The sequence below is a fragment of the Pongo pygmaeus genome, chromosome 9, assembly GCF_028885625.2.
Source record: "Pongo pygmaeus isolate AG05252 chromosome 9, NHGRI_mPonPyg2-v2.0_pri, whole genome shotgun sequence".
NCBI lineage: Eukaryota > Metazoa > Chordata > Mammalia > Primates > Hominidae > Pongo > Pongo pygmaeus.
This window is the reverse complement of record NC_072382.2, coordinates 40,793,882-40,817,118: the sequence shown is the minus strand read 5'-3', so window position 1 is coordinate 40,817,118 and position 23,237 is coordinate 40,793,882. Positions and strand designations below refer to the sequence as shown.

General features: G+C 36.9%; 1 protein-coding gene across 1 annotated transcript in view; it reads left to right on the top strand.

Moving 5' to 3' along the window:
- Positions 1 to 23,237, top strand: part of ANO3 (anoctamin 3) — a 327,529-nt gene that overhangs the window by 285,868 nt on the left and 18,424 nt on the right. The window contains exons 18-23 of the mRNA XM_054440329.2: positions 2,720 to 2,756; positions 12,580 to 12,691; positions 13,390 to 13,447; positions 17,542 to 17,639; positions 20,283 to 20,416; positions 21,564 to 21,716. Of these exons, the coding sequence (XP_054296304.1) occupies positions 2,720 to 2,756; positions 12,580 to 12,691; positions 13,390 to 13,447; positions 17,542 to 17,639; positions 20,283 to 20,416; positions 21,564 to 21,716 (592 nt within the window). The remainder of the gene's footprint in view (positions 1 to 2,719; positions 2,757 to 12,579; positions 12,692 to 13,389; positions 13,448 to 17,541; positions 17,640 to 20,282; positions 20,417 to 21,563; positions 21,717 to 23,237) is intronic.

The window sequence follows — 23,237 nt, the reverse complement described above, 5'->3', positions numbered from 1 at the left end:
ACTAACTGATGCACTAGAAATTTATAATGAATATATTAACCTAATTAATATAAATGAATAAGAGAATTTTGGCTTACTAAATGCATCAGTGGCTGATTTTTTAAAGTATAGGTTCTCCAACGTGTTATCGTGTGTGTATCAGGTAGGGCCTGGAATAGTTATCCCTGAAGCCCTTTATCCTCTTCCCCAACAAGCACGTACTCATTCCACTTTACACAATCACACACAAACATACACACTCACAGCTTGCATGTACTGCCAAAGTGCTTGCTGCCAGACACCATACAGTTGGATATATTTAAATCATTATTTATTTTTGTAGTCTGTAGTTTGAGATTTAACAATTCATTCTGCTTGAACTGATTTTGTAGCTCATCAGTGATGTTGCCAGTCAGCCATAGCATTTGGGCCTTGGATGATGCAGGTTTGCAAATACCCCAGAAAGTCTTCCAACAGCATTATGGCATCTTTTGTAACTTACAACTTTTTTCCCAGTGTTATTGTAACCCCCCTAATGCATCAGTTGCAGATATTTCCATCCTAAGTTTGCAGAGTGGCTCTATGTGCTAGATATTAAGACAAAAATTTGAATAGGACTGGGCATGGTGGCTCATGTCTGTAATCCTAGCACTTTGGGAGGCTGGGGCAGATGAGGAATTGGAGACCAGCCTGGGCAACATGCCCAAAAGCCATCTCTGAAAAAAAAAAGAAAGAAAATGAGCCAGGCATCATGGTGGTGTGTACCTGTGGTTATAGCTACTTGGGAAGCTGAGGTGGGAGGATCACCTGAGCCCAGGAAGTTTAGGATGCAGTGAGTTGTGATCATGCCATTGCACTCCAGCCTGGGTGTTAGAGTGAGACTTTGTCTCGAAAATAAATAAATAGTTAAAAATGCAATGGTTTATGTGACAAGGCACAATGTAGGTGGTGCTAGACAGCCATGATAGTCAATCGTGACTTTGCTGCTTGCTCAGTAGTGTTGTCTCACTACTAAGGTGCCTGACATTCTACAACTTAGTTTCTTCTTCTGTAAAATAGGGATCATTATACCTACTTAACAAAATTGTTGTTAAGGAATAATAATATATGTAAAGCACTCTTTGGCACAAGCCAAATGGCAATTATTGAACTAGAACTAACTTTCAATCCCCACAAAGGCACTCAATTCAGTGCTAGAGGCATACTGCGTGCTCAAGAACTATTTTTTGGGCGATTGAATCTATCCTATTGTACTCCTTGGAGACCCTGCTATGATTATCTCACTTAATAAATAGGACATGAAAAAGAACCTGTTATAGTAGGAATCACTTGGTGTTCATGAGTTCACAGTAATCTTATCCTAAAATTTGAAAATTATAGTTTGTATATAGCTAAAACAAAGACAAAAAACCTGCACTAGGAGGAGAATGAGAGTATTGTACTCAGTGTAATCTTTCTATCTCCAGATAACACTTTAACTCTTAGGAAGGGAAGATTTGAATCACAGCTAAGATGAGTAATCACGATCATTTTACTGAAAGAACTGTCAGAGAAGGAGAACAACTTTTAATATGTCCAGACGCATACCTTTTAATTTTTCATGCCAACAGGCAAGGTTATTGGAAATGATAATCTAAACAATTTTTTATTGAATTGTGTGGTTATGAGGTAATAGTCATATGCACATACATATACCCACAAGTACTTCTGTCTATAGTGAATACTTTCCCAACTATATTTACTTGGAATATTGTGAAATGTATGCCCTTTCCTTGAGTCTATGTAAATATTGGTCAGAGTATATAGGAGAAGGGAAAAGATGGCAGAAAAGGAAAAGTATTATCAGAAAAATCAATTGTGACTTACAGATTCAACAGATGTGACTTATGTGTGTCTGTTTTAAATAACCACAAAAACAATTTTGTTTTTTACAAATACAAATATATACGGTCTTTTGTCATAGTTTAGAAATTTCTTTATCAGTAGGACAGAATTCAAACTTTCACTTCGCCTTCCAGTGTAGTAAAAAAACTATAATTTTTTTAATTTTTAATTTTTATTTTTATTTGTTTTTTATTTTTGAGACGGAGTCTCACTCTGTCGCCCAGGCTGGAGTGCAGTGGCGTGATCTCTGCTCACTGCAAGCTCCGCCTCTGGGGTTCACGCCATTCTCCTGCCTCAGCCTCCCTACTAGCTGGGACTACAGGCGCCCGCCAACATGCCCGGCTAATTTTTTGTATTTTTAGTAGAGACGGGGTTTCACCATGTTAGCCAGGATGGTCTCGATCTCCTGACTTCGTGATCTGCCCGCCTAGGCCTCCCAAAGTGCTGGGATTACAGGCGTGAGCCACCGCTCCCGGCCAAAAAACTCTATAATTTTGAGCTCAAATCTCAGCTCAGTCATTGATTAGCTGAATGACTTTTAGGCACTTTTTCTCATTTTTTGACTTACAAAATGGAAATGAAGATAGCTACCAGAAAAGACTCGTTATTACAGATTACAAGTGTATCTACACACACATATATGTGCACACACATTTACATTCACATATATATTATATCAATTTCATTCATGTATGTATATATAAAGCCTTACATACTGTTTCAATAAATGTTTCTATTTAATGTAAAATGTAACCACTGTATAACATACATTATAGATGTTTCTTCAAATAGTGTAAATACCAGCCTTTTCCAAAAAAGAAGAATAATGTTCACTATGTATTCTCTTTTATTACAGGCTTATGAAAAAATTGCTTACCTCCTCACCAATTTAGGTAAGTCCATTTTTCTTACTTCACTCCTTAGTCAGAAAATAATATATGGGCATGTCAGTCTGTAGTTACTTTATATAATGTAGCATTTTAATAACTGCAATTATTTAAGTATTTACCAATAAAAAGGAGAGGGGTAGTATAGGAAGTTGGTCTATACTGAATAACAATAGAGAGACAATGCATGTAGTTACAAAATATTTTTACTAGAAATCAGCACACCTAGTTCTTCCTACTTAGGAGTGCTTGCTTCTCCAACTTTTCAGTTTTTTGGGTTTTTCCTCAATATTTATTTTTTATCAAAGTGTTATACTACATGTACACTTTTTAAAAGCCAGAACAGTATTAAGAGATTTACAGTGAAAACCAGTCCTTTACCACATCACCCATTCCTATCCCATTCCTATTTTCTATACCAAAGGAACTACTTTTTAACATTTTTTTGGTTTTTTTTCTTTTTTTGAGATGGAGCCTTGCTCAGTCTCCCAGACTGGAGTGCAGTGGTGACGCGATCTCGGCTCACTGCAAACTCCACCTCCCGGGTTCATGCCATTCTCCGGCCTCAGCCTCCCGAGTAGCTGGGACTACAGGCGCCTGCCACCATGTCCGGCTAATTTTTTGTACTTTTAGTAGAGACGGGGTTTCACCGTGTTAGCCAGGATGGACTCGGTTTCCTGATCTCCTGATCTGCCCTCCTCAGCCTCCCAAAGTGCTGGGATTACAGGCGTGAGCCACTGCGTCCGGCTAATTTTAACATTTTTATCTGTTTATTTTGTTATTTCCCACCATGTTTCCACGTAATATCGTTCTATTGCCATTATTGGATTTTATCTTTTGATAGCTATTGCCTTCCCATTATAAAAGTATGAATTACTGACTTAGCTCTTAATGTTCCCTGCAGTGCCCTGTCCCCCCACACTCCATCTTTCATTATCTGATAAACACAGTTATTTCTCCTCCTTCCAAGGTGGATATATCAGCATTTTTAGCCAAATTAATCGTTAGTCTTCACATCATTATGTCTCTATAACTATTTTCATACCTACGGCACGGTATATTCTATAATTGTGTATGCTTTTTGTACCACTTCTGTATTTTTTAAGCTAATAATGGCCGCTTTTTTGCTTACTTTTTTACATACTTTTCTTAATTTATCCCAAAGGTTTTGCCAAGACTCTAAATTTTCTCTGAATATATTCAAACACATCAAATATTATACAAACTTGATTTTCTTCTTAGAGTTACCCTCTCAGGCTGTCTCCTCCAAACTAGATGGGTTATTTTCTAGGCTTGTAGCCAACTGCGTCTAGACTTACTTTCATAAGCACTCTGGGAATTCCTTTTGTATTTTTCTATAATTTGGATACTACTTATTAAATCCTATGTCTTATTCCTTCTTGGCTTAGTTCCTTATTTTGCTACTTGTAAGTAAGTTTCTTAAAACTTTGTATATCTGAAAATGTGTCTATTCTAGCCTCAAACTTGATATCCATGTTCCTGGGTATGAAACTCTATGTTAGAAATACTGCCCCTTTGAATTTTGAAGGAACTTCATTTTCTTCTGGATTCCAGCATTGTTACTGAGTGCTCTGCTACCATTCTGATTCCCAGTCCTTTGCACAGGACCTGTTTTGATTTTTTTTATTTGTTTATACTCTAGAATAATTTTGAATCTTTTCTCATTTTGAGATTTCACAATAATGTACTTTGGTGAAAACCTTTTATCATTTGTTATGCTGGATACTTAGTGCATCCCATCCATATTGATATCCATTGTGTCCTGTGGGAAGCAGACACTGAGATGGAGTTAGTAATGCAAGAGATTTCTTAGGAGAAAACTCCTGAGGAAAGGAGCAGGACTGGATAAGGAGAGCCTCAGACAACAATGCAGATCTGATGGTTTTAACCAATCTAATGGAGAGCTCTAGAACAAATATTTCAAGTAAAGATTTAGAGGACTCTAACATTGGGTATAATTGAGTATAATTGGCCAAGACCTAGTACCCCTGTCATTCTGAGTCACTGGTTGGTTGTTGCCTGGGAAGAGCAAGACCTTGGCATGAAAGCTGAGGTATAGGATGAGGCTGGAAACAGCTGGAGGCTGTCAGCTGACTGTACTCCTTGCAGCTGAACAGCAAGTCCTTACTGAGAGGAAATCCTAGTGGCAAACCTCCACTGCTGCCATAATCTGAAAACTCAGAAACTTCGCTTCCAGGAGATTTTTGTATATTCTTTGTTCAATAATTTACTCCTTTTAAAAATCTTACTGAAACTTTTTGCTTTTGGATGTTTCTTATCATATTCAATAGTTATTTTTTTCTTTCTTCCTTTTCTATGATTTTTGTTGGGATTTCTTCAAGATAACCTCAACCTTATCTTCCAAGTATTCTCCTGAATGTTTTATATTGACTCATGCTTTACATTTTCTAGAGTTATTTCCTGTTCTCTGAATGTCCTTTTTCTATGTCATCCAGTTCCAGCTTCACAGATGCAGTGTCTTAAGTAGGCAATATAATGTAATTGTTAAGAATATCTGCTCTAGAGTGAGAATGCATGAGTTGAAATCTTTGCACCATAACTTACATTATCAGTAGTTGCGCAGTAATAATCAATTATTTTATTCTCTTGGTTTCTCAAATTCTTTTTTTTATATATATACAAGGAGATAGTGTCTGTGCTCTGGAGCTAACATTAGAGAAACAGTGTTGTGAAAGGGGAAGACAGCAGGCTTTGGAGCTGGGTATAGCAATGAACATTTGGATTGCCCCATCATGACTGTATAACTATCAGCAAGCTTTTTCCTCTCCCTGTTCTCTCTTCTTCTTCTCCCCTCCTTCTCTTCTTCTTCCCCCTCTTTCTCCTCCCTCTGCTTCTCCTTCTTCTTTACTTTTGGGTCTTCGTTTCCTCACTCGTAAAATGACAATAATAATAGTTCCTATTTCACCATCGTTGTAGGTTGGCTGCCTGACACATGACAAGTGTTCAATAAATAGCAATGATCCAGTTCATTGTTCTTTAAACCCTCTGAGCTGCATTTTCTTCAGTTGGGTAATGAAGCACTAGCTCTGTTCCTTACATTCATTTGCTTTTAAAGTACCCTATACCCAGGATTGAAGCAAATCTAAGGAGAATGACTTGGGAAAATCATAATTAATAGTAGGAAACAGAACAGTTATTTGTGCTAAGTACCAAGAAATGTCAAAGTTTTCACTTGATATTTGATTTTTTCCTCTGTAACCCAGTGATGATTTATGTCGGTTGATTCATCATTTAACTAATAATGGACTATATTAGTTTAAAAGGATAAAAATATTGATAGTTTGATTAAAATAATAGAATCGTGTGTGTGTGTGTGTGCCTGACATTATATTCTGTTTAATTTTTGGCTGTGCTAATTTGTGCTTCAAAATACAAATGAAGAATTAAGTTTTACTTCTCAGAAGAGGTCATATGCTATTTAAAGTATTTTTTAAAACTTTCTGTTTCTTAATTTATTTTTTCCAAATATTTTCAAAAACCACAAAGCAAAAAAAGATAAAGCTTAAATTCTATTACATTTGTTTTTTAACATGGGAAAAATTAAAAGCATTTACTTCAAAGTGATTTTTTTGAACTTTGGTTTCCTGGTTGTTGAGAATTAGATCAAGATGGCTGTTAATTGTTCTTAATAATGAACTGTCTATGTTAAAGATAAATTGGGATTAGAAGGAACAAATTAAGCCAACTAATGAAAACAGTTTTGACTTTGTCAAACAGAGGTGAAAACTACCTCACAGTGTTACAATCATAACACATAGTAACTTCCTACTATATACACTATTAATTCCAAGGAACAGAGAAATTAACAGTAAAAAGCAAGGACTAATTACCTTACTGGGTTACTTCATCTCATAACTAGCTTTTCATCCATAACTAGCTTCATTAGGGAAAAAGTAAGAGATATTTTGGCCAGAAACACATTATCATAGAAACAGCACCTATATCCTTAGTGTTGAGGATTTGATTCCTCCTCTGAGTTAAAAGCCAATTCAAAATGATCCACAATGTGCTATATTTGTGAATGGCATGGTGTTGAAAAATAAAAGTTTTCTTCCTGGCAGCATAGAACCTAAGTTAAACCTCAACTTATCATTATTGCAGTAACTTCTGTTGTTTCAGTTGTCTCTTGCCACATAGCCATTTACTCCACACTTAGTAGCTCAGGACAACAACTTAATATTTTTAATGATCCTGCAATTTAGATTAAGCCCTGTTATGTGATTTTTCTGCTCCATGTGGTATCTGCTGGGGCTGGTGTGTAAGAAGCCTCTTCAATCACATCTGTTTCCTCATATGGAATTATTGGGATAGCTGGTGTCTTCAGCCTTCTTCTCCTCTATGTGCCTCTACCTGGCTAGCTTGCTTATAGCAGTATAGTAGGACATCTTACATGTCACCTGGCTTCCAGGAAGATACGCCCCTATACACAAGTGCTTATCCAGCTTCTGCTTGCATTTTACTTGCATATCCAATCTCCTCTTGGTGAAGGCAAGTCAGAGTCAAGGTTGGAGGCAACTACACTAGGGTATGTATACTTGGAGGAGTAGTTCACTGTGGACACCAGTTTAACTGCTACCAGTGTAACAATCCTCCACTTGTAGCAAAATGCCATTCTGCTGGGAACATTGTAATCTTCGTCAGAATATGTAAAGCAACTGAATAGCACTCAACATGTCTCCAACTTGGTATATAACCTTACTACCATTTAGAATGATTTCTCCCAGTAAAATCATAGTAATCTTTTCTGATATCAGAGCTCGCCTCTGTGAAACCTTTGTTGACTTCTCAATTCTTCACTCTACAACGTTCCTTTAGCTGTTTGTGATTCCTTTCATTACTGCATCTATTACATTATTCTTTATCTATCTATCTATCTATCTATCTATCTATCTATCTATCCATCTATCTATCTATCTATCTACTTTCTTTACAAGACTAAAAAATTCTTACGGCCAAGAGTTGAATGTACTTCTGATTCTTTCAATCCTTAGGTACAAAGTTTGGCATGCATTCATCCATAAAAGAAATATGTATGGAGGACCTAATATTTTAGACAACATGATAGGGAGACAGACCATTAGACTATCAAGATGCATTACTCCTTTAATAAACTGTTGAATTAAACCTGCTATTTTTTTTTTCTTTTGAGACAGAGTTTTGCTCTTGTTGCCCAGGCTGGAAGGCAATGGTGCAATCTCGACTCACCGCAACATCTGCCTCTCAGGTTCAAGCAATTCTCTTGCCTCAGCCTCCCAAGTAGCTGGGATTACAGGCGTGCACCACCATGCCTGGCTAATTTTGTATTTTTAGTAGAGACAGGGTTTCTCCGTTGGTCAGGCTGGTCTCGAACTGCCGACCTCAGGTATCTGCCCGCCTTGGCTTCCTAAAGTGCTGGTACTACAGGCATGAGCCACTGCACCAGGCCTAAATCTGCTATATTTTATTTAGGAATTTCCAATGGGATTTTAAGTAAAAATAGTTCGTAGATTTTTACTTGTGCTGTCCTTGAAGGGTTTTAGTGTCAGAAATTATGCAAATCTCACAAATAACAAGAAGATAGGTTCAGTCCCCATCATCATAGTGTAGATAGTATCAAGTCTGTTCCAGTATGAAATAGCAGCCCAGTAAACACTTGTCAGAAGAGTGGATGAAAAATTAATAGTAATAAATATATCAAGAATGGCCCACAAATAAATGTGTTGAATATAACATGTAGAGGTATGTGGTTCTCCTTATATAATTAAGAACTGTAAAAAACAGAGTTTAAAACTTTAATTTTCTTGACAATGTTTTAAAGTATTATTTGTCTTCACTGGCATTTCTCACAGGACAATTTGGAACGCTTTACATCTTCAGTTTGGCTTCTCATAGAAGGGTCACTTTAGTTGGCCACATAGATTCCTTAATTATTGTCACTTGACATTAATCAGGAAAACATGAACTTTCAGAGAAAGTCTTATTTTGGGAGGATGAAGTCTATTACTAAATCCTGTTTTAGGATATCCAAACTATCCAAACACTTTTCTTGTGTACATGTAGCTTTTATTATCACACAGTTTTATAAAAAACAGTTTATAAGGCATTTAGATAATTACATACTCTCTAGTTTGTTACAGGCCTAACCACTCCTTACCATATTAAACCAAAACTCTCTGCCCCTCATTGTTAAGTTTTTGGGTTTTGAAGGCATTTAGCCTTATGCCAGTAGACTTAGTCAAGATATAGTTTTCTTTTCTTTTATTACATTGTTGAGTAAGGAATTTTGTGGTAAATTTATAAATGAAAGTGGGTTATAATATCCTTGCATTGGCCTTGTTACACTGTGCTGTATTAAGTCAATATTATGTTAATCTCACCAAGCAAGTTGAATTACTTTAATTATTTTATATTTTCTGAAACATTCAAAAGGCAAATTTGCTATTTAATTAGAGTTTCATAGAATCAACCCATGTGACTATTCAGGCATTATGTCATTCTGAGGTGGATATTTACTTTTTTTTTTTTTTTTTAGTTAATGCACTGGTAATTAGTTTTTTGAAGAATACCTACTTATTTTTGAGCCATTTTTTGAAAAGTCCTATTTGTGTAGGTAATTGTTTATTATATATAAATGTTTTAACTTGTCAACTGAAAATTATTGATAGGATGTTTATTAATGTTAATCTCTTCAGTACAGTGTTTATACATCTTTTATTTGGGGTGGTGGAGTCTTCTCTCTTCTCATAACTAGACTTCATAAATGTTAGTCAATATGACATGTTCAAGAATCATTCTATCTATTTTATTGAAGATTTTAAAACATTTTATTGTTTAGTTTGTTCTTTCATTTTATTTTATTTCTGTTTATTTTATTGTTCTTGTAGCTTCTTTGAAGGAAAAACTAAAATATTTGCTTCTATATAAGGCAATATTTACACATTAAAAATAAATAAAATAGTGAGAATCATGATCAATATAACGAATAGGGAAGAAAAGATGAAACAAATCATTAAACAAATTTTAAAAAGTGTGTTTGTATTTATCTCCAGACCTACCATCCATCCATCTATCTTTCAATTATCTATGAGAATAATTACCATTTGAAAACTGGGACACAGATTAAACTTCAAAAAATAAAATCCAGCTAGATGATAATGAAAAGAAACACAACTAAATTTAAAAAGCTGAAAAATGACTGACACTTGAGGAGTAAGAGCACATATATCAAGAAAATAGTAACAATAAAATCAAATGTCATCAGTTAATATTAGGGAAACTAGAGGCAAAGAGGAATACTGCATACTAGTAAATGAACTAACATGTCAGTATAATAATCATGATCTCTATGCATCTTTAACAAGCTTTAAAATATAGATAGCAAAAAAATGATAGAAAAGAACTGAAAAATCCATAGTCAAAACGTAAGTAAATATATACGGTATTTAGGCTGGGCGTGGTGATTCATGCCTGTGATCTCAGCACTTTGGGAGGCCGAGGCAGCCGGATCACTTGGGTCAGGAGTTCAAAACCAGCCTGGCCAATATGGTGAAACCCCGTCTCTACTAAAAATACCTCCCCACCAAAAAAAATTAGCCAAGCATGCTGTCGGGCGCCTGTAATCCCAGCTACTTGGGAGGCTGAAGCAGGAGAATCACTCGAACCCGGAAGGCGGAGGTTGCAGTGAGCCAAGATTGCCATGCTACAATCCAGCCTGGGTGACAGAGTGAGACTCCATCTCAAGAAAAAAAAAAGGATACACAGTGTTTGACTTTCATATCTGACAACCTTCTTTAAAAATATGTACAAACCAGACCGGATGTGGTGACTCACTCTTGTAATCCTAGCACTTTGGGAGGCTGAGGTGGGCAGATCACCTGCAGTCAGGAGTTTGAGACAAGCCTGGCCAACATGTTGAAACCCTGTCTCTACCAAAAAATACAAAAATTAGCCGGGCGTGGTGGCACGTGCCTGTAATCCCAGCTACTCAGGAGGCTGAGGCAGAAGAATCACTTGAACCTGGGAGGCAGAGGTTGCAGTGAGCCGAGATTGTGCCATTGTAGTCCAGCCTGGGCAACAGAGTGAGACTCCATCTCAAGAAAAAAAAATATATATATATATTATATATATATATAAATATATATATATTATATATATATAAATATATATAATATATGAATATATAAAAAATATATGTAATATATATATAAAATATATGTCTGTATATATGTACACACACACACAAACCATATGCCCAACAGGAACACAAATATTATTTTCAGGCACTTGATACATTGACAAAACTTATCCACACAATTTAGCCACAAATGACATCACAACTTTTTGCCTTAAAGCAGAAATCAGGCAGGACACATTTGTGAACAATGCTGAAATAAAATTAGAAATGAAGAACCAAAACTAATCTACACAATAAAAATTACCTAAAAATCTACATCCTCTTTTCTAAATAAGTTTTGTGTTAATGAACTAAATTTATAAACTAGAGAGAAATAACAATGAAAGCATGACATGTCAAAACCTGTGGGGACAGGTTCTTACTGACTGTTCTTACTGAGGCACACTTGCCAGTCACCTTCTGGGTGGCCCACAGACCCTTCCTACTTTTGGCAACTACCACCTTTGGACTTGGAGTTCCCCAGGACCTATTCCTTCCTCCTTCCATGTGATTGGGCTAGTGCATATGTTGGCGTATGTTTTCCTTAAATGAGATCCTATTTTCCATCTTTATTGAATTCTTCAATTACGTTAAAATATATGTTAGATGAGACATATCTATTTTCTATCACTCATTTGAGTACTAGATAGGAGCTAAGGCTGCAGTACAGGCAGTCCTTATTTTTTTCTTCTAAGCATTATAAAACCATAAGATGTTAGAGTTGGCAGGGTTTTTAGAAATCATCTTGTCTAAATCCCTTATTCTACAGATGACCAAACTGACTGCAAAAAAAAGTGAAGAGACCTGCCTGAGATTACCTGCCAGTCAGGTGTAAGGCTGAGATAAGAGCTCAGCTCTCCTGACTGATTTCTCTTTTCTCTTTACCTCTTTACCATTTTTCTCTTTACCATTCCACTTCTGTCTGTACACAAAATATTCATTCTTCAGAGAACTCTGTGGACAGTTTAGGCCCTTATATTGAGTGTAGCCAGTTTGAGTGAATGATTGATCCATTATGTGTGGTTACTGCTAAATGATGATAGCAGAGAGACTCCTGAAAATCTTTGTGTATTAATAACATAATTTTGTAGCTGTGGGGAAAGTCTAAAGCTTATCTTATGAAGTCCTTTCATCATGTGAACAGTAGATATTATCATTCACATTTTACAGACACAGATGCTAGAAATCAGCAAAACTAAGTGCCTCATAGAACTAAAAAACTTGGCGAGGCGTGGTGGCTCACGCCTGTAATCCTAGCACTTTGGGAGGCCGAGGCCAGCAGATCACCTGAGGTCAGGAGTTCGAGACCACCCTGGCGAACATGGTGAAACCCCCACTTCTACTAAAAATACAAAAAATTAGCCAGGCATGGTGGCGGGCGCTTATAATCCCAGCTACTTGGGAGGCTGAGCCGGAAGAATTGCTTGAACCTGGGAGGCACAGGTTGCAGTGAGCCAAGATTATGCCACTGTACTCCAGCCTGGGCAACAGAGAGTGAGACTCCATCTCAAAAAAAAAAAAAAAAAAAAATTAAATTAATAAAACAAACTTGAACTTGGGGTTTCTGCCTCCATGTCCAGAGTCTTGATAGTCACCTCACTTCACCTATGTCAATGCAACCTGTGTTCCCTTTAGAATATCCTCGAACAGAATCTGAGTGGGAAAACAGCTTTGCCCTGAAGATGTTCCTCTTCCAGTTTGTCAATTTAAACAGTTCTATCTTCTATATTGCTTTCTTTTTGGGAAGGTAAGTCAACTTTTTGTACATTATCTTCACAGAGTGAAAAACACAGCCAATAGTTTAATTGACGATTACTGCTCTTATTCAAATGATTTCTGACAGCCACCAGCAGTTAAAGTTGCACAAAAAAAAAAAAAACCTATTTGCTGCATTTGAGTTGAATTATGTCTGTTTCATCATCAGTAACAATTTTGTTAAAGAAGCAAAGAATTTATGTGTGACCTTGGGTTATAATTCCTTAATGTGGAAACCTCTTCTACCTATCATCTTAACATTTTTCCACCTTTAATGCAAAATATGAAAAAAGCAGCATATTAAACCAATGATTCTGCTTTGCCATATGCTTAACACTCCATCCAATGCCATGGAAACATACTGAAGATAGAAACATTTTGGATCAAACAATGCAGCACATTATTGTAATAGTCATTAACTAGGTCAACAAAACGTTAAGACTCTCTGTGTGAGGGTCAGAAATGTCATCCAGTTGGTTTGTCTGTACTTTCTTGACCCATTAGTTCACGCATCACTTTTTCCTTTGTAAGTCAGATACTTTGATGTTTAAGATAGCAGAAGTCAACTGGGGACAGATTGCACCAGTGAACATTTATGTCTACCCACACATGCACTCGTCATGATGCCTTAGTAGATGTTCTTCAGTGAACCCCACTTAAATGCTAATGAACTAAAATGTCTTTTTACAGATTCGTAGGCCACCCAGGAAAATACAATAAACTTTTTGACCGGTGGAGACTGGAGGAAGTAAGTAACTTTGGGAGTGTGAGTGCAGGAATGGGCATGGTTATGGGCCAGTTACTGTGGGAGGAAGGGAGCTGAAGAAAGGAGAAGTTCAGGGAAGTTTATGGATATTGAAGATGACACATTGTTCAGAAAGGAAGCAACTACATCTTTTCAAAAAAGGGGGTGAACTGAAAAGTTAAACCCCAAGATTCTCACCTCAGCTCTCTTTATTTTTTTAATCACATCAATTTCTTTTATTTACAGACCCCAGGAATTTAGCTCCAGTAATTTTCCTTTTTTTTTTTTGGAAATTATTATTATTCATTAGGTAAATTTTCAAACTTTTAAATATGTTAGGTTTCCTTTTAGTCCAAAAGACATCATACTGGAAACACCAACATGTAATTATATAAAAGTACCTGCCTAAGACTCGTATTTCTTTATTGATTTACAATATGTATGTTATATGGAAAGACTGCCCAGGAGTAGTATTGCTGGGTTACAGGATAAGCATATTGTATATTTTCACTGAGACTGAGAAATGGGCCTCCAAATGCCACCCCTACCTAGACTGTATGAGCCTGCTTCTTTAGTATTTAGCCAATGGTAGAATTTTCACTTTTACCAATCTAATAGCTAATGATTTTAGTTTCTATAATTATTAATGAGATGGATAATGTTTTTCATATTTTTCTTGAACATTTTATATTTCTGTTCATAGCCTTGAAGAAGAGGGCATAGCAATAAAACATAACAAACATTTTATCTTTGGAGACTGACAGTCTATATTCTGATCCTTCCCACCCAGATGCATGATTTAACATCTATAAATCTCAGTTTCTTCTTTTGTAAATTGGTGATAAGAACAGCTATCTTGCCTGGCCCTGTGGCTCACACCTGTAGTCCCAACACTTTAGGAGGCCAAGGCAGGAGGATTGCTTGAGGCCAAGAGTTTGAGACCAGCCTGGGCAAAATGATGAGACCCTGTCTTTATTTAAAAAATTTAAAAATTAGCCGGGTGTGGTGGCACATGCTTCTAGTCCCAACTACTCAGGAAGCTGAGGTGGGAAGATCCCTTGAGCCCAGGAGTTCGAGGATGCATTGAGCCATGATCGTACCACTGCACTCCAGCTTGGGTGAGAGACCAAGACTGTGTCCCTAAACAACAGAAAAAATAAAGAATAGCTATCCCAGTAATACTGGTGATTGGTATATTAAATTAGATTGTGTATGTAAAATAATAGTTATAATTAATGATAGCCATAATTACAAAATTTAAAAAGTGCTATAGTTTGTTTTAGGATATTTGTGAACTGGCTAAGCTAGACTTGTGAATCTTTTACTACAACTATATAATATCTCACATTAATATTTTATATGAAATCAATATAAAAAAGTTTTTAATAATAGCTAAGATTTATTGAGGGCTCACTACATGCTAATGTATCCCAGCAATTGTTTCTAAGTGCTGTCTGTATATTAATGCATTTAATCCTCACAGTTCTATTATTATATCCATTTTACAGATCAGGAAACAAAGTCACAGATGTGCAGTGCCTGCAATTGCAAATGTAATTTCCCTACAATTGTACAAACATACACACTGATGAAGTTATGATTTAAATCTTTTCAGTGTAGCTTCAGAGTCTGTGCTCTGAACACTGTGCTTTCCAGCCATGAGTTGGATGGCGTGTAGGTATAATCAAAGACATAATGAAAATTTATTTTGCTGAGAAATTGCTGTGTGATTGCTGGCTCACACTTCCATGTTGGATTTAGAGTAAGCATACTAAAGTAAGTGAAGGAACCTGGGTATTGGAGTCTGATAGTTCTTTCTGTCACTTAGCTTTATCATCTACAGAGTGAAGATACCAACAACTACCATGCTGGGTTCTCACAAGGAGTAAGAGAAAAATACACGACAGCATCTAGTTTGGCTTGTCCAGGGTCATATGATTTTGAGTGTGCAATTGGAATGAATGCCTGTGTCTTCTGCACACTTACTCATGCCCTTTTTACACATTCTAAGTATGGGCTTTTTCTACCAAATGAAATTTAGAGTTTTGATAGACTGGCTTTAGTGCAAGGCTACCATTATGTGAATGGACAAACCCACAAAAACTATTGGACCCCCTTCTCTTCCTTATAAATCATAAAGTCATCAAGGCTTAATTTCAACAAAATTACAAATGGCCTGTATTCCAGCCACCCCACTTTGGCCTATCCTTTGTGGGTAGCGAACCAATCACATGATCCTATGATCATCTTCTTTTTCGCATCCCACAAAATAATATGTTTGTGTTAAACCCACACTTCAAGGCAGCAAACACATTGGTAAATGGAATTCATCCTTAGTATAATATAAAAGAGCAGTGGATTAGGGAACTGGGGACAAGGCTTTCATTTCCACAGCACCAGTCAACACTGCATGGCCTTGGGCAAGTCAGCTTGCCTCTGAGTCTCTACAAAAATGAAGAGCTTCAGCTTGTAGCTGTGATCTGTGATTTGCCCCCACAGCTTAATAATTACTCTGCCTCAGTCATTCCAGTGAACCCGTTTATCAGATATATTTGGGAGAGTTCAGGAAATCCTAAATTCATCCTAGAAAAAGAGGTTTGCTTGGATGGGAGAATTTAGACCTCTTCATGCAGTAAGCATGACCATTTGCAAATCCTCTCTCAGGCTCAGATTAGGGAGTCTTAAATTACTGGGCTGGAACAGGAAAAGCAGGCTCTTTGTATCTTAGTTATTTGTTCTCTTTGAAGTTCCACTAGTACCAATTTGATAGAAATAGAAACTGTGGATCAAAGCCATAAAGAAGACTGTCTTCCTTATGAGCAGGACATGTACCCATTTCTAAAGAAACAGACCCACACCTTCCCACCCAACTATCTTGAATACTGCAAAGTTTTCAAGTAAAACACATTGGTTGTGATTTTCGTTGAAATCACGTTTTTGTTTGTATGGGTCTCTAATACTAACTTATTTAAAATCTAAAAAAGCAGAAAAGCACAGACGAAAGAATAGGATCATACTGATGGATTATTTTTGTGGCGTTGCGTTTATCACTTAAAAATACATTATAATATATGTAGATACTTCGTCTCCAGGAGGTAGAGTTCAACACCTCCCCACCATCTTGAGAATGGGCTAGACTTAGTGGCTCCCTTCTAAAAAATACCACAGAAAAAGGGAAAAATGAGCAGCTTTCCAGTGGAAAAAAAATTGGAAAACACTACATTAACCAATTAACATCACCAGTGATGTCATGTGCTTCTCATGTATCCCTGATACGATGTGAGGAAAATAGCACTTCACCTTTGTGATTGGTCTCTCCAAAACACATAACCCTGGTCTAAACATAAGAAAAACCATTAGACAAACTTAGATTGTGGGACATTCCACAGGGTACACATCCAGCAATCTTAAAAACATTTAAAGTTATGAAAAACTGAGAAGCTGTTCAGACCAGAGGAGACTGGGGAGATAGGAAAAATAAATACCATCGGGTATGTGGGGTTGGATCCTGGAGCAGAGAGAGGAAAACTGGTGAAATCCAAAGAGAGCTTTGCGTTTAGCTAATTGTAATGTACTAATATCATTTTCTTAGCTTTGTCAAATATACCATGGTAATGTATGGAGCGACAGCTAGAACTGTGTAAGGAGTGTATGGGAACTCTGTACTATCTTTGCAAGTTGTCTGTACATCTAAACTTATTCTGAAATAAAAAGGTTATTAAAAACAATATATTATAAACATTATGCCATAGAATTAACTATTTTCTATTACCTGATTGTTAATGGATATATAATATTCCATAGCATTCATTAAATGTGATCATGCCTAACACAGAGCTTGGCAGATAGTAAGTACTCACTAAAAGTTAGATTTGTTGTTATTGCTATTATAATTTTGATTGATATTTCATTATAATTACTGAAGAATTCCCTCATCAAGTGCCCTAATACATGCTGTTTCTTTCTTGTTTTTATTTTCTTTATGCACGAGATGGTGTGACCCAGCTTTAAAATTTGCTGTACGATTTAAAGGTGGGCATGTCTGAGCCTACTGGGAAGAAGACCAATATCATTATTGCTCTTATGTTCTATTTCAGTGTCATCCTAGTGGCTGTTTGATAGACCTCTGCCTCCAGATGGGTGTCATCATGTTTTTGAAGCAAATATGGAACAACTTCATGGAACTGGGATACCCGTGAGCACATTATTTTCAAACTTGCCTTATGTCTAGTCACAAAGAGGAAAGCTAGAGGTGGCATGAGTAGTGCTTAAGAATTTGGTCTTGGTAATCAGACAAATGATGGCTCAATTCCTGTTCTGCTCCTTACTAAATGTCTGCCCATGTGTAAATTAAGAGCCTGTTTTCACGAAGAATGTATCAACAATATATCTACCTTGAGAACAGCTGTAAGGGTTAAACAGAATAATGAATGTAGAGTAACTTGTTTAATGCATTAAGACACTTGTTACTAGTTTGAAAACATGATTGACATTACAGGTTGTATATATAAAAATAATTTTCTAAGGTGTTTCTTTCACTACCAGCAGACCAAGTTTGTTGTTTAATAAAGACAGCCTTCATTCCTTCCAAAAGAATAAAGCAAAGATCAAATCCTGGATGAGAAGCTTTGTACTCTTTGTTACAACTAAGAAAAAAATGTTAGAACAGAGCTGATTGTACTAACATCAAAACAATAGCATTCTATTTTCATTATTTTAGATGTTTTAGCTGCCTGTGAAATGCTTACAGAGGTGCTGAATGCTCACTTTCACATACATTAAAATACACTTTCCTTTAAAATTTGGCAAAATACTGGGTATTTAAAACAATGTAATATTGAAGCTTTGAGTCTAATCAACTAAAAACATGCCAATTTGAATAATTTCCTGACTATTGGGGAAGAACTGGTTAGTTGGTTGATGAAGTAAGTAGCTTGGGGTTATATATCAAATTATAGTCTTATTTTTTTTCTTGTGGTGGTACATATTTTATCAGAACATTCTTGAACAAAGACCTTGGGGTTGTAGAAGTGATATTAACCCTGCAATCTGCTATAAAGTATTGTGTTAATTTACAGGCAGCCTTAGAGCATAGGCTGTGGAATTACCCAGACCTAGTTTAAATTCCTTCTCTCTTCCTTGCTAAATTTGCTTAATATTTCCTTGACATCTCTAAGGCTTTTTTAGTCCATTTATAAAATAGGGTATTTATGAAGATTAACTGAGATGACCCAGTGCTTTTTAAACCTTCATCGTAAACGACAGAACCTTTTTGTGAAGAGAGTTTTATACAGACTTAATATTCAAAACAAATTTAAGCAAATCTCTCCTAAACAAAGAGAGAATAGAGGATGGAGGACTGGGGAGCCCAGTTCATTTGTGGTGTTCCTTCCTATTCTTGGGTCACTTCTTTAAAACTGGGTTTAGGAAACATTGTTTGAAAGAAACAGGAATTAGGTGTCAAGTGCTTAGCACAGAATGTAACATGCTGTGAGTACTCCATAAGTATCAACAAGATGATGTAGGGGTCATTGCAGTATAAAAAAGTTGTTTCTTTTTATTATCACTACTCATGGACTGCTACATCTGGTGCACTTTAGACAGAACATTTTCATTATGGCCTTGCGCTAGGGGTCAGTCTGGATCACATGTATCAAATCCTAAGGGCATCATGGCACATCCTACCCTTCCCGATATCTGGGCAAAGGCTTTGTTAAAGAAAATTGAGCGGGAGTAGACCAGCCATTAAAGCAAAACTCTTGTAAACCACAATTGTCTTTCTTCAAGCAAAACTTTAAACAGAACCTAAATACATATAATAGAAACAAGCAGATCACCTCAACTCTCACCTCCAGCCCCTTTTTCACCTTCATGAGGCTCTGGAGGCAACCTCCACTGCCTGACGTTTGTTCTCTGGTTGCTCCTCCAACTGCCACTTAGGTTCCATGATTAAAATTGAGAGTTGGGTACTGTTCACCGAGTCCTGTAAAATTCACCTTGTCCTGGAGGTAATTTTCATTGAACTCTTAAATAATTCATTACCCAGAAGGCCACAATATGTGCATACCAGGATATTTCCGAGTCACATAATTCCAAGATTGTACTTGGGCTAAGAAAACAGTATTGTTACTTCCTTTCCAGGTGTGAGAAATGGACTCACGGACACAGACTTATTGCCTAGTAATTATTGTTCACTACAATAGCAGAATATAATAATCACTAACACTTAGACTCCTCATATTTCTAAACTCAGAGAGGTGAAGTGACTTGCTAAAAATCACATGGCTAATGCATTGCAGGATGGGAACTAGAACTTAGATCTTTTGAAATCCTACCCAAGGGTCAATTAGTTTATGTGAAATATGATTTTTTTTCCTGTTCAGAGAGTATAGCTCTGAAGATTTTAGGTTATGAGCAATGAAAGGGTCAGACCTAATCACAGCAGGCAACATAGAAGTTTAAGTATTTCTATAGGTGGGGAGAGGGGAAGGAATCATAGAAATGAATATTTGTTTAATCAATGTCAAGGATCATTTTAGTGTATAGAGCATGAATTCCTAAATATGTAGATATTTATAGGACCTAGGAGAGTTCTGGAAGGCTGCGGCCTACTCTCCTATGCTAAAGTTTTTCAAAAGATTTTTAAAAAATTCTTTAAGATATTTAAGCTTTCAAAATTTTTTTTAACTTTATAAAAAAACTTTTATAAAAGGCAAAACCAAATACCTCCAATTCCGAGGAGCTGGAATTGGTTTTACTCATTTCTTAATTCACTATACATTGTTAACCGGATGCTTGAATCAGAGCTCAAAAGTCCTTGGTCTGCTCTGTGATGTAGGTTGATCCAGAACTGGTGGTCACGACATAAAATCAAGCGGGGAATACATGATGCTTCCATACCTCAGTGGGAAAATGATTGGAATCTGCAGCCCATGAACCTTCATGGACTGATGGATGAGTACTTAGAAATGGGTAAGGAAAAAAAAATCTGCAGGACTATTTGGCCTTCTTGATACAATTTTTCTACTTCACACAAGCTTTGGTTCAACAGAGAAAATTATCTCTTTCCTTTCCAACCCTAAGCATTCTAAAACACATCTGCACCTTCATCTCAAGGAGCTAGAGATACTAACTCTTGGCAGATTCACATGTTTTATTCTCTGAGAGCCATGCATTGACCAAAATGAAAGTTTTTCTCACAGTGGAACACCTATTTTATGAGCAAATATTTGAAGCAAACAAAATAATGCTGAACCAATTTCTTTTCTTTTTTCTTTCTTTCTTTTCTTTTTTTTTTTTTGAAACAGTGTCTTGTTCTGTCAACCAGGCTGGAGTGCGGTGGCATGATCTCAGCTCACTGCAACCTCCACCTCCTGGGTTCAAGCGATTCTCCTGCCTCAGCCTCCTCGAGTAGCCGGGATTACAGGTGCACATCACCATGCCCGGCTAATTTTTGCATTTTTTGGTAGAGATGGAGTTTCACCATGTTGGCCAGGCTAGTCTCAAACTCCTGACCTCAGGTGATCTGCTCACCTCGGCCTCCCAAAGTGCTGGGATTACAGGCCTGAGCCACCACGCCCGGCCAGCTGAACCAGTTTCTATGTTAAGAAACCTACCATTCTACTCACGTAAAGCAATAATTATTTTTCACAATAAACCTTTGCACAGACTCCGTCTGAATCTTAACTTCTGAATCTTAACTCCTCCGCCTTCTTCCTCCTCTTCTTTCTCTTCTTCTTTTTCCTCCTCCTCCTCCTTCTCCTTCTTCTTCTTTCTTCTTCTTCCTCCTCCTTCTCCTCCTCCTCTGTTTTGTCTCCCATCTTCACTCTATTTCTTCTTCTTTTTCTCTCCTTCATGCTGCATTATATAGAGGTGGAAAGCCCATAGACTTTCAATACATTCAGAACTTAATTTGAATAAAGGTTTCAACATTTTCTAGCTATCTACCCTTTAGCAAGTTTAGTTAACATATACGAAACAAAGTTGTCCTAACTGTAAAATGAGATAAACATATCTACTTTGTAAGGATGTTGAAAGCATCAAAAGCAATTTATATAAAGCACCTAATTTGTCACAAAGAAAGTTTATATAGTAATTTCCTAATGTTCTTCTTTTGCAGTTTTGCAATTTGGTTTTACCACCATCTTTGTTGCGGCTTTTCCTCTAGCCCCTCTTTTGGCTTTGTTAAACAATATCATTGAAATCAGGCTGGATGCATACAAATTTGTCACTCAATGGCGGAGGCCTTTGCCAGCCCGAGCAACTGACATAGGTAAGATTCGGAAGTTAAACGATTTTTACGCTGCTAACACCAATAGGTGTGCTTTGGTTTGAGTGTGCCCCAAGATTCATATGTTGAAACTTAATTGCCAGTGTCAAAGTATTAAGAGGCCTTTAAGAAGTGATTAAGCCGGCCGGGCGTGGTGGCTCACTCCTGTAATCCCAGCACTTTGGGAGGCTGAGGTGGGCAGTTCACCTGAGGTCAGGAATTCGAGACCAGCCTGACCAACATGGAGAAACCCTGTCTCTACTAAAAATACAAAATTAGCCGGGCGTGGTGGTGGGTGCCTGTAACCCCAGCTACTCGGGAGGCTGAGACAGGAGAATCGTTTTTACACGGGAGGCAGAGGTTGCAGCCTGGGCAACAAGAGTGAAACTCCGTCTCAAAAAAAAAAAAAAAAAAAGAAGTGATTAAGCCATGATCCCTCATGAATGGGATTAGGACTCTTACAAAAAATAGCTTGAGGGAGTGACTTCATTCTCTTCCACTTCCCCGTGGTGTGAGGACACAGCATTCATCCCCTTTTCACTTTCCTACCTTCTGCTATGTGAGGACACAGCGTTTGTCCCCTCCAGAGGATACAGCAGCAAGGTGCCATTTTGGAAGCTGGAAGCAAGGCCATCTCCAGATATTGAACCTGCTGGTGCATTTATCTAGGACTTCCTAGCCTCCAAAACAGCCAGGAACTTCTGTTCACTATAAATTACCCAGTCTCAGGTATTTTATTATAGCAGCATAAAGGCACTAAGACAACGTAAGTTGGTCCTACTTAGCACCATGTGGTTTTCTATTGTGAGAACACCCTTCCAACCGTAACAAAACTTAACATTTTGTTATGAAAATAATAAAAGGAACATTAATTTAGTTGAGATTAAGTTTACATTCAATATGCTATTTCATAAACTTGGTCATAACTAAAACGGATTTCATATATACCTTTCCATGTTAATAGACACAGCTCTGCCTCATTCTGTATAATTCCTGCACAAATTTCTATGATATGTATATGACATTTTTTAAAAATAATACTTTAGCCAGAGATGTTTAGCTTGCTTCAGTACTTTGCTATTATAAACAACACTGAAGTGACCATATTCATATATACTTTGCCAGATTATTTCCTCAGGATACATTTCTAGACTGGAGCCCCTGTTCAAAGAGCATACACATCTAAATTTTTGATATGTAATTTGGCAGCATGTCCTCCAGAAATGTTGTGCCAATTTACACTCTCATCATAAGTACATTTCTCTATTTCTGCAACAACTCCAAATGTAAAAAGGATTTTTGGATTGTTGTTCTATCCTCGAGAATCTGAAGAGGAAAAAATTTATTGTTCTATTTACTAGCATTTTTCTAACTGTGAGATTAAGTATATTTGTATTCCTTCTTTGCTAATTGTGTTTATGTTCTTTGGTCATTTGGCCATTGTATCTGTTTGGTAATCTGGCCCTATATTTATTGGGAATACTAATCACACACACACACACACACACATATACCATATATACA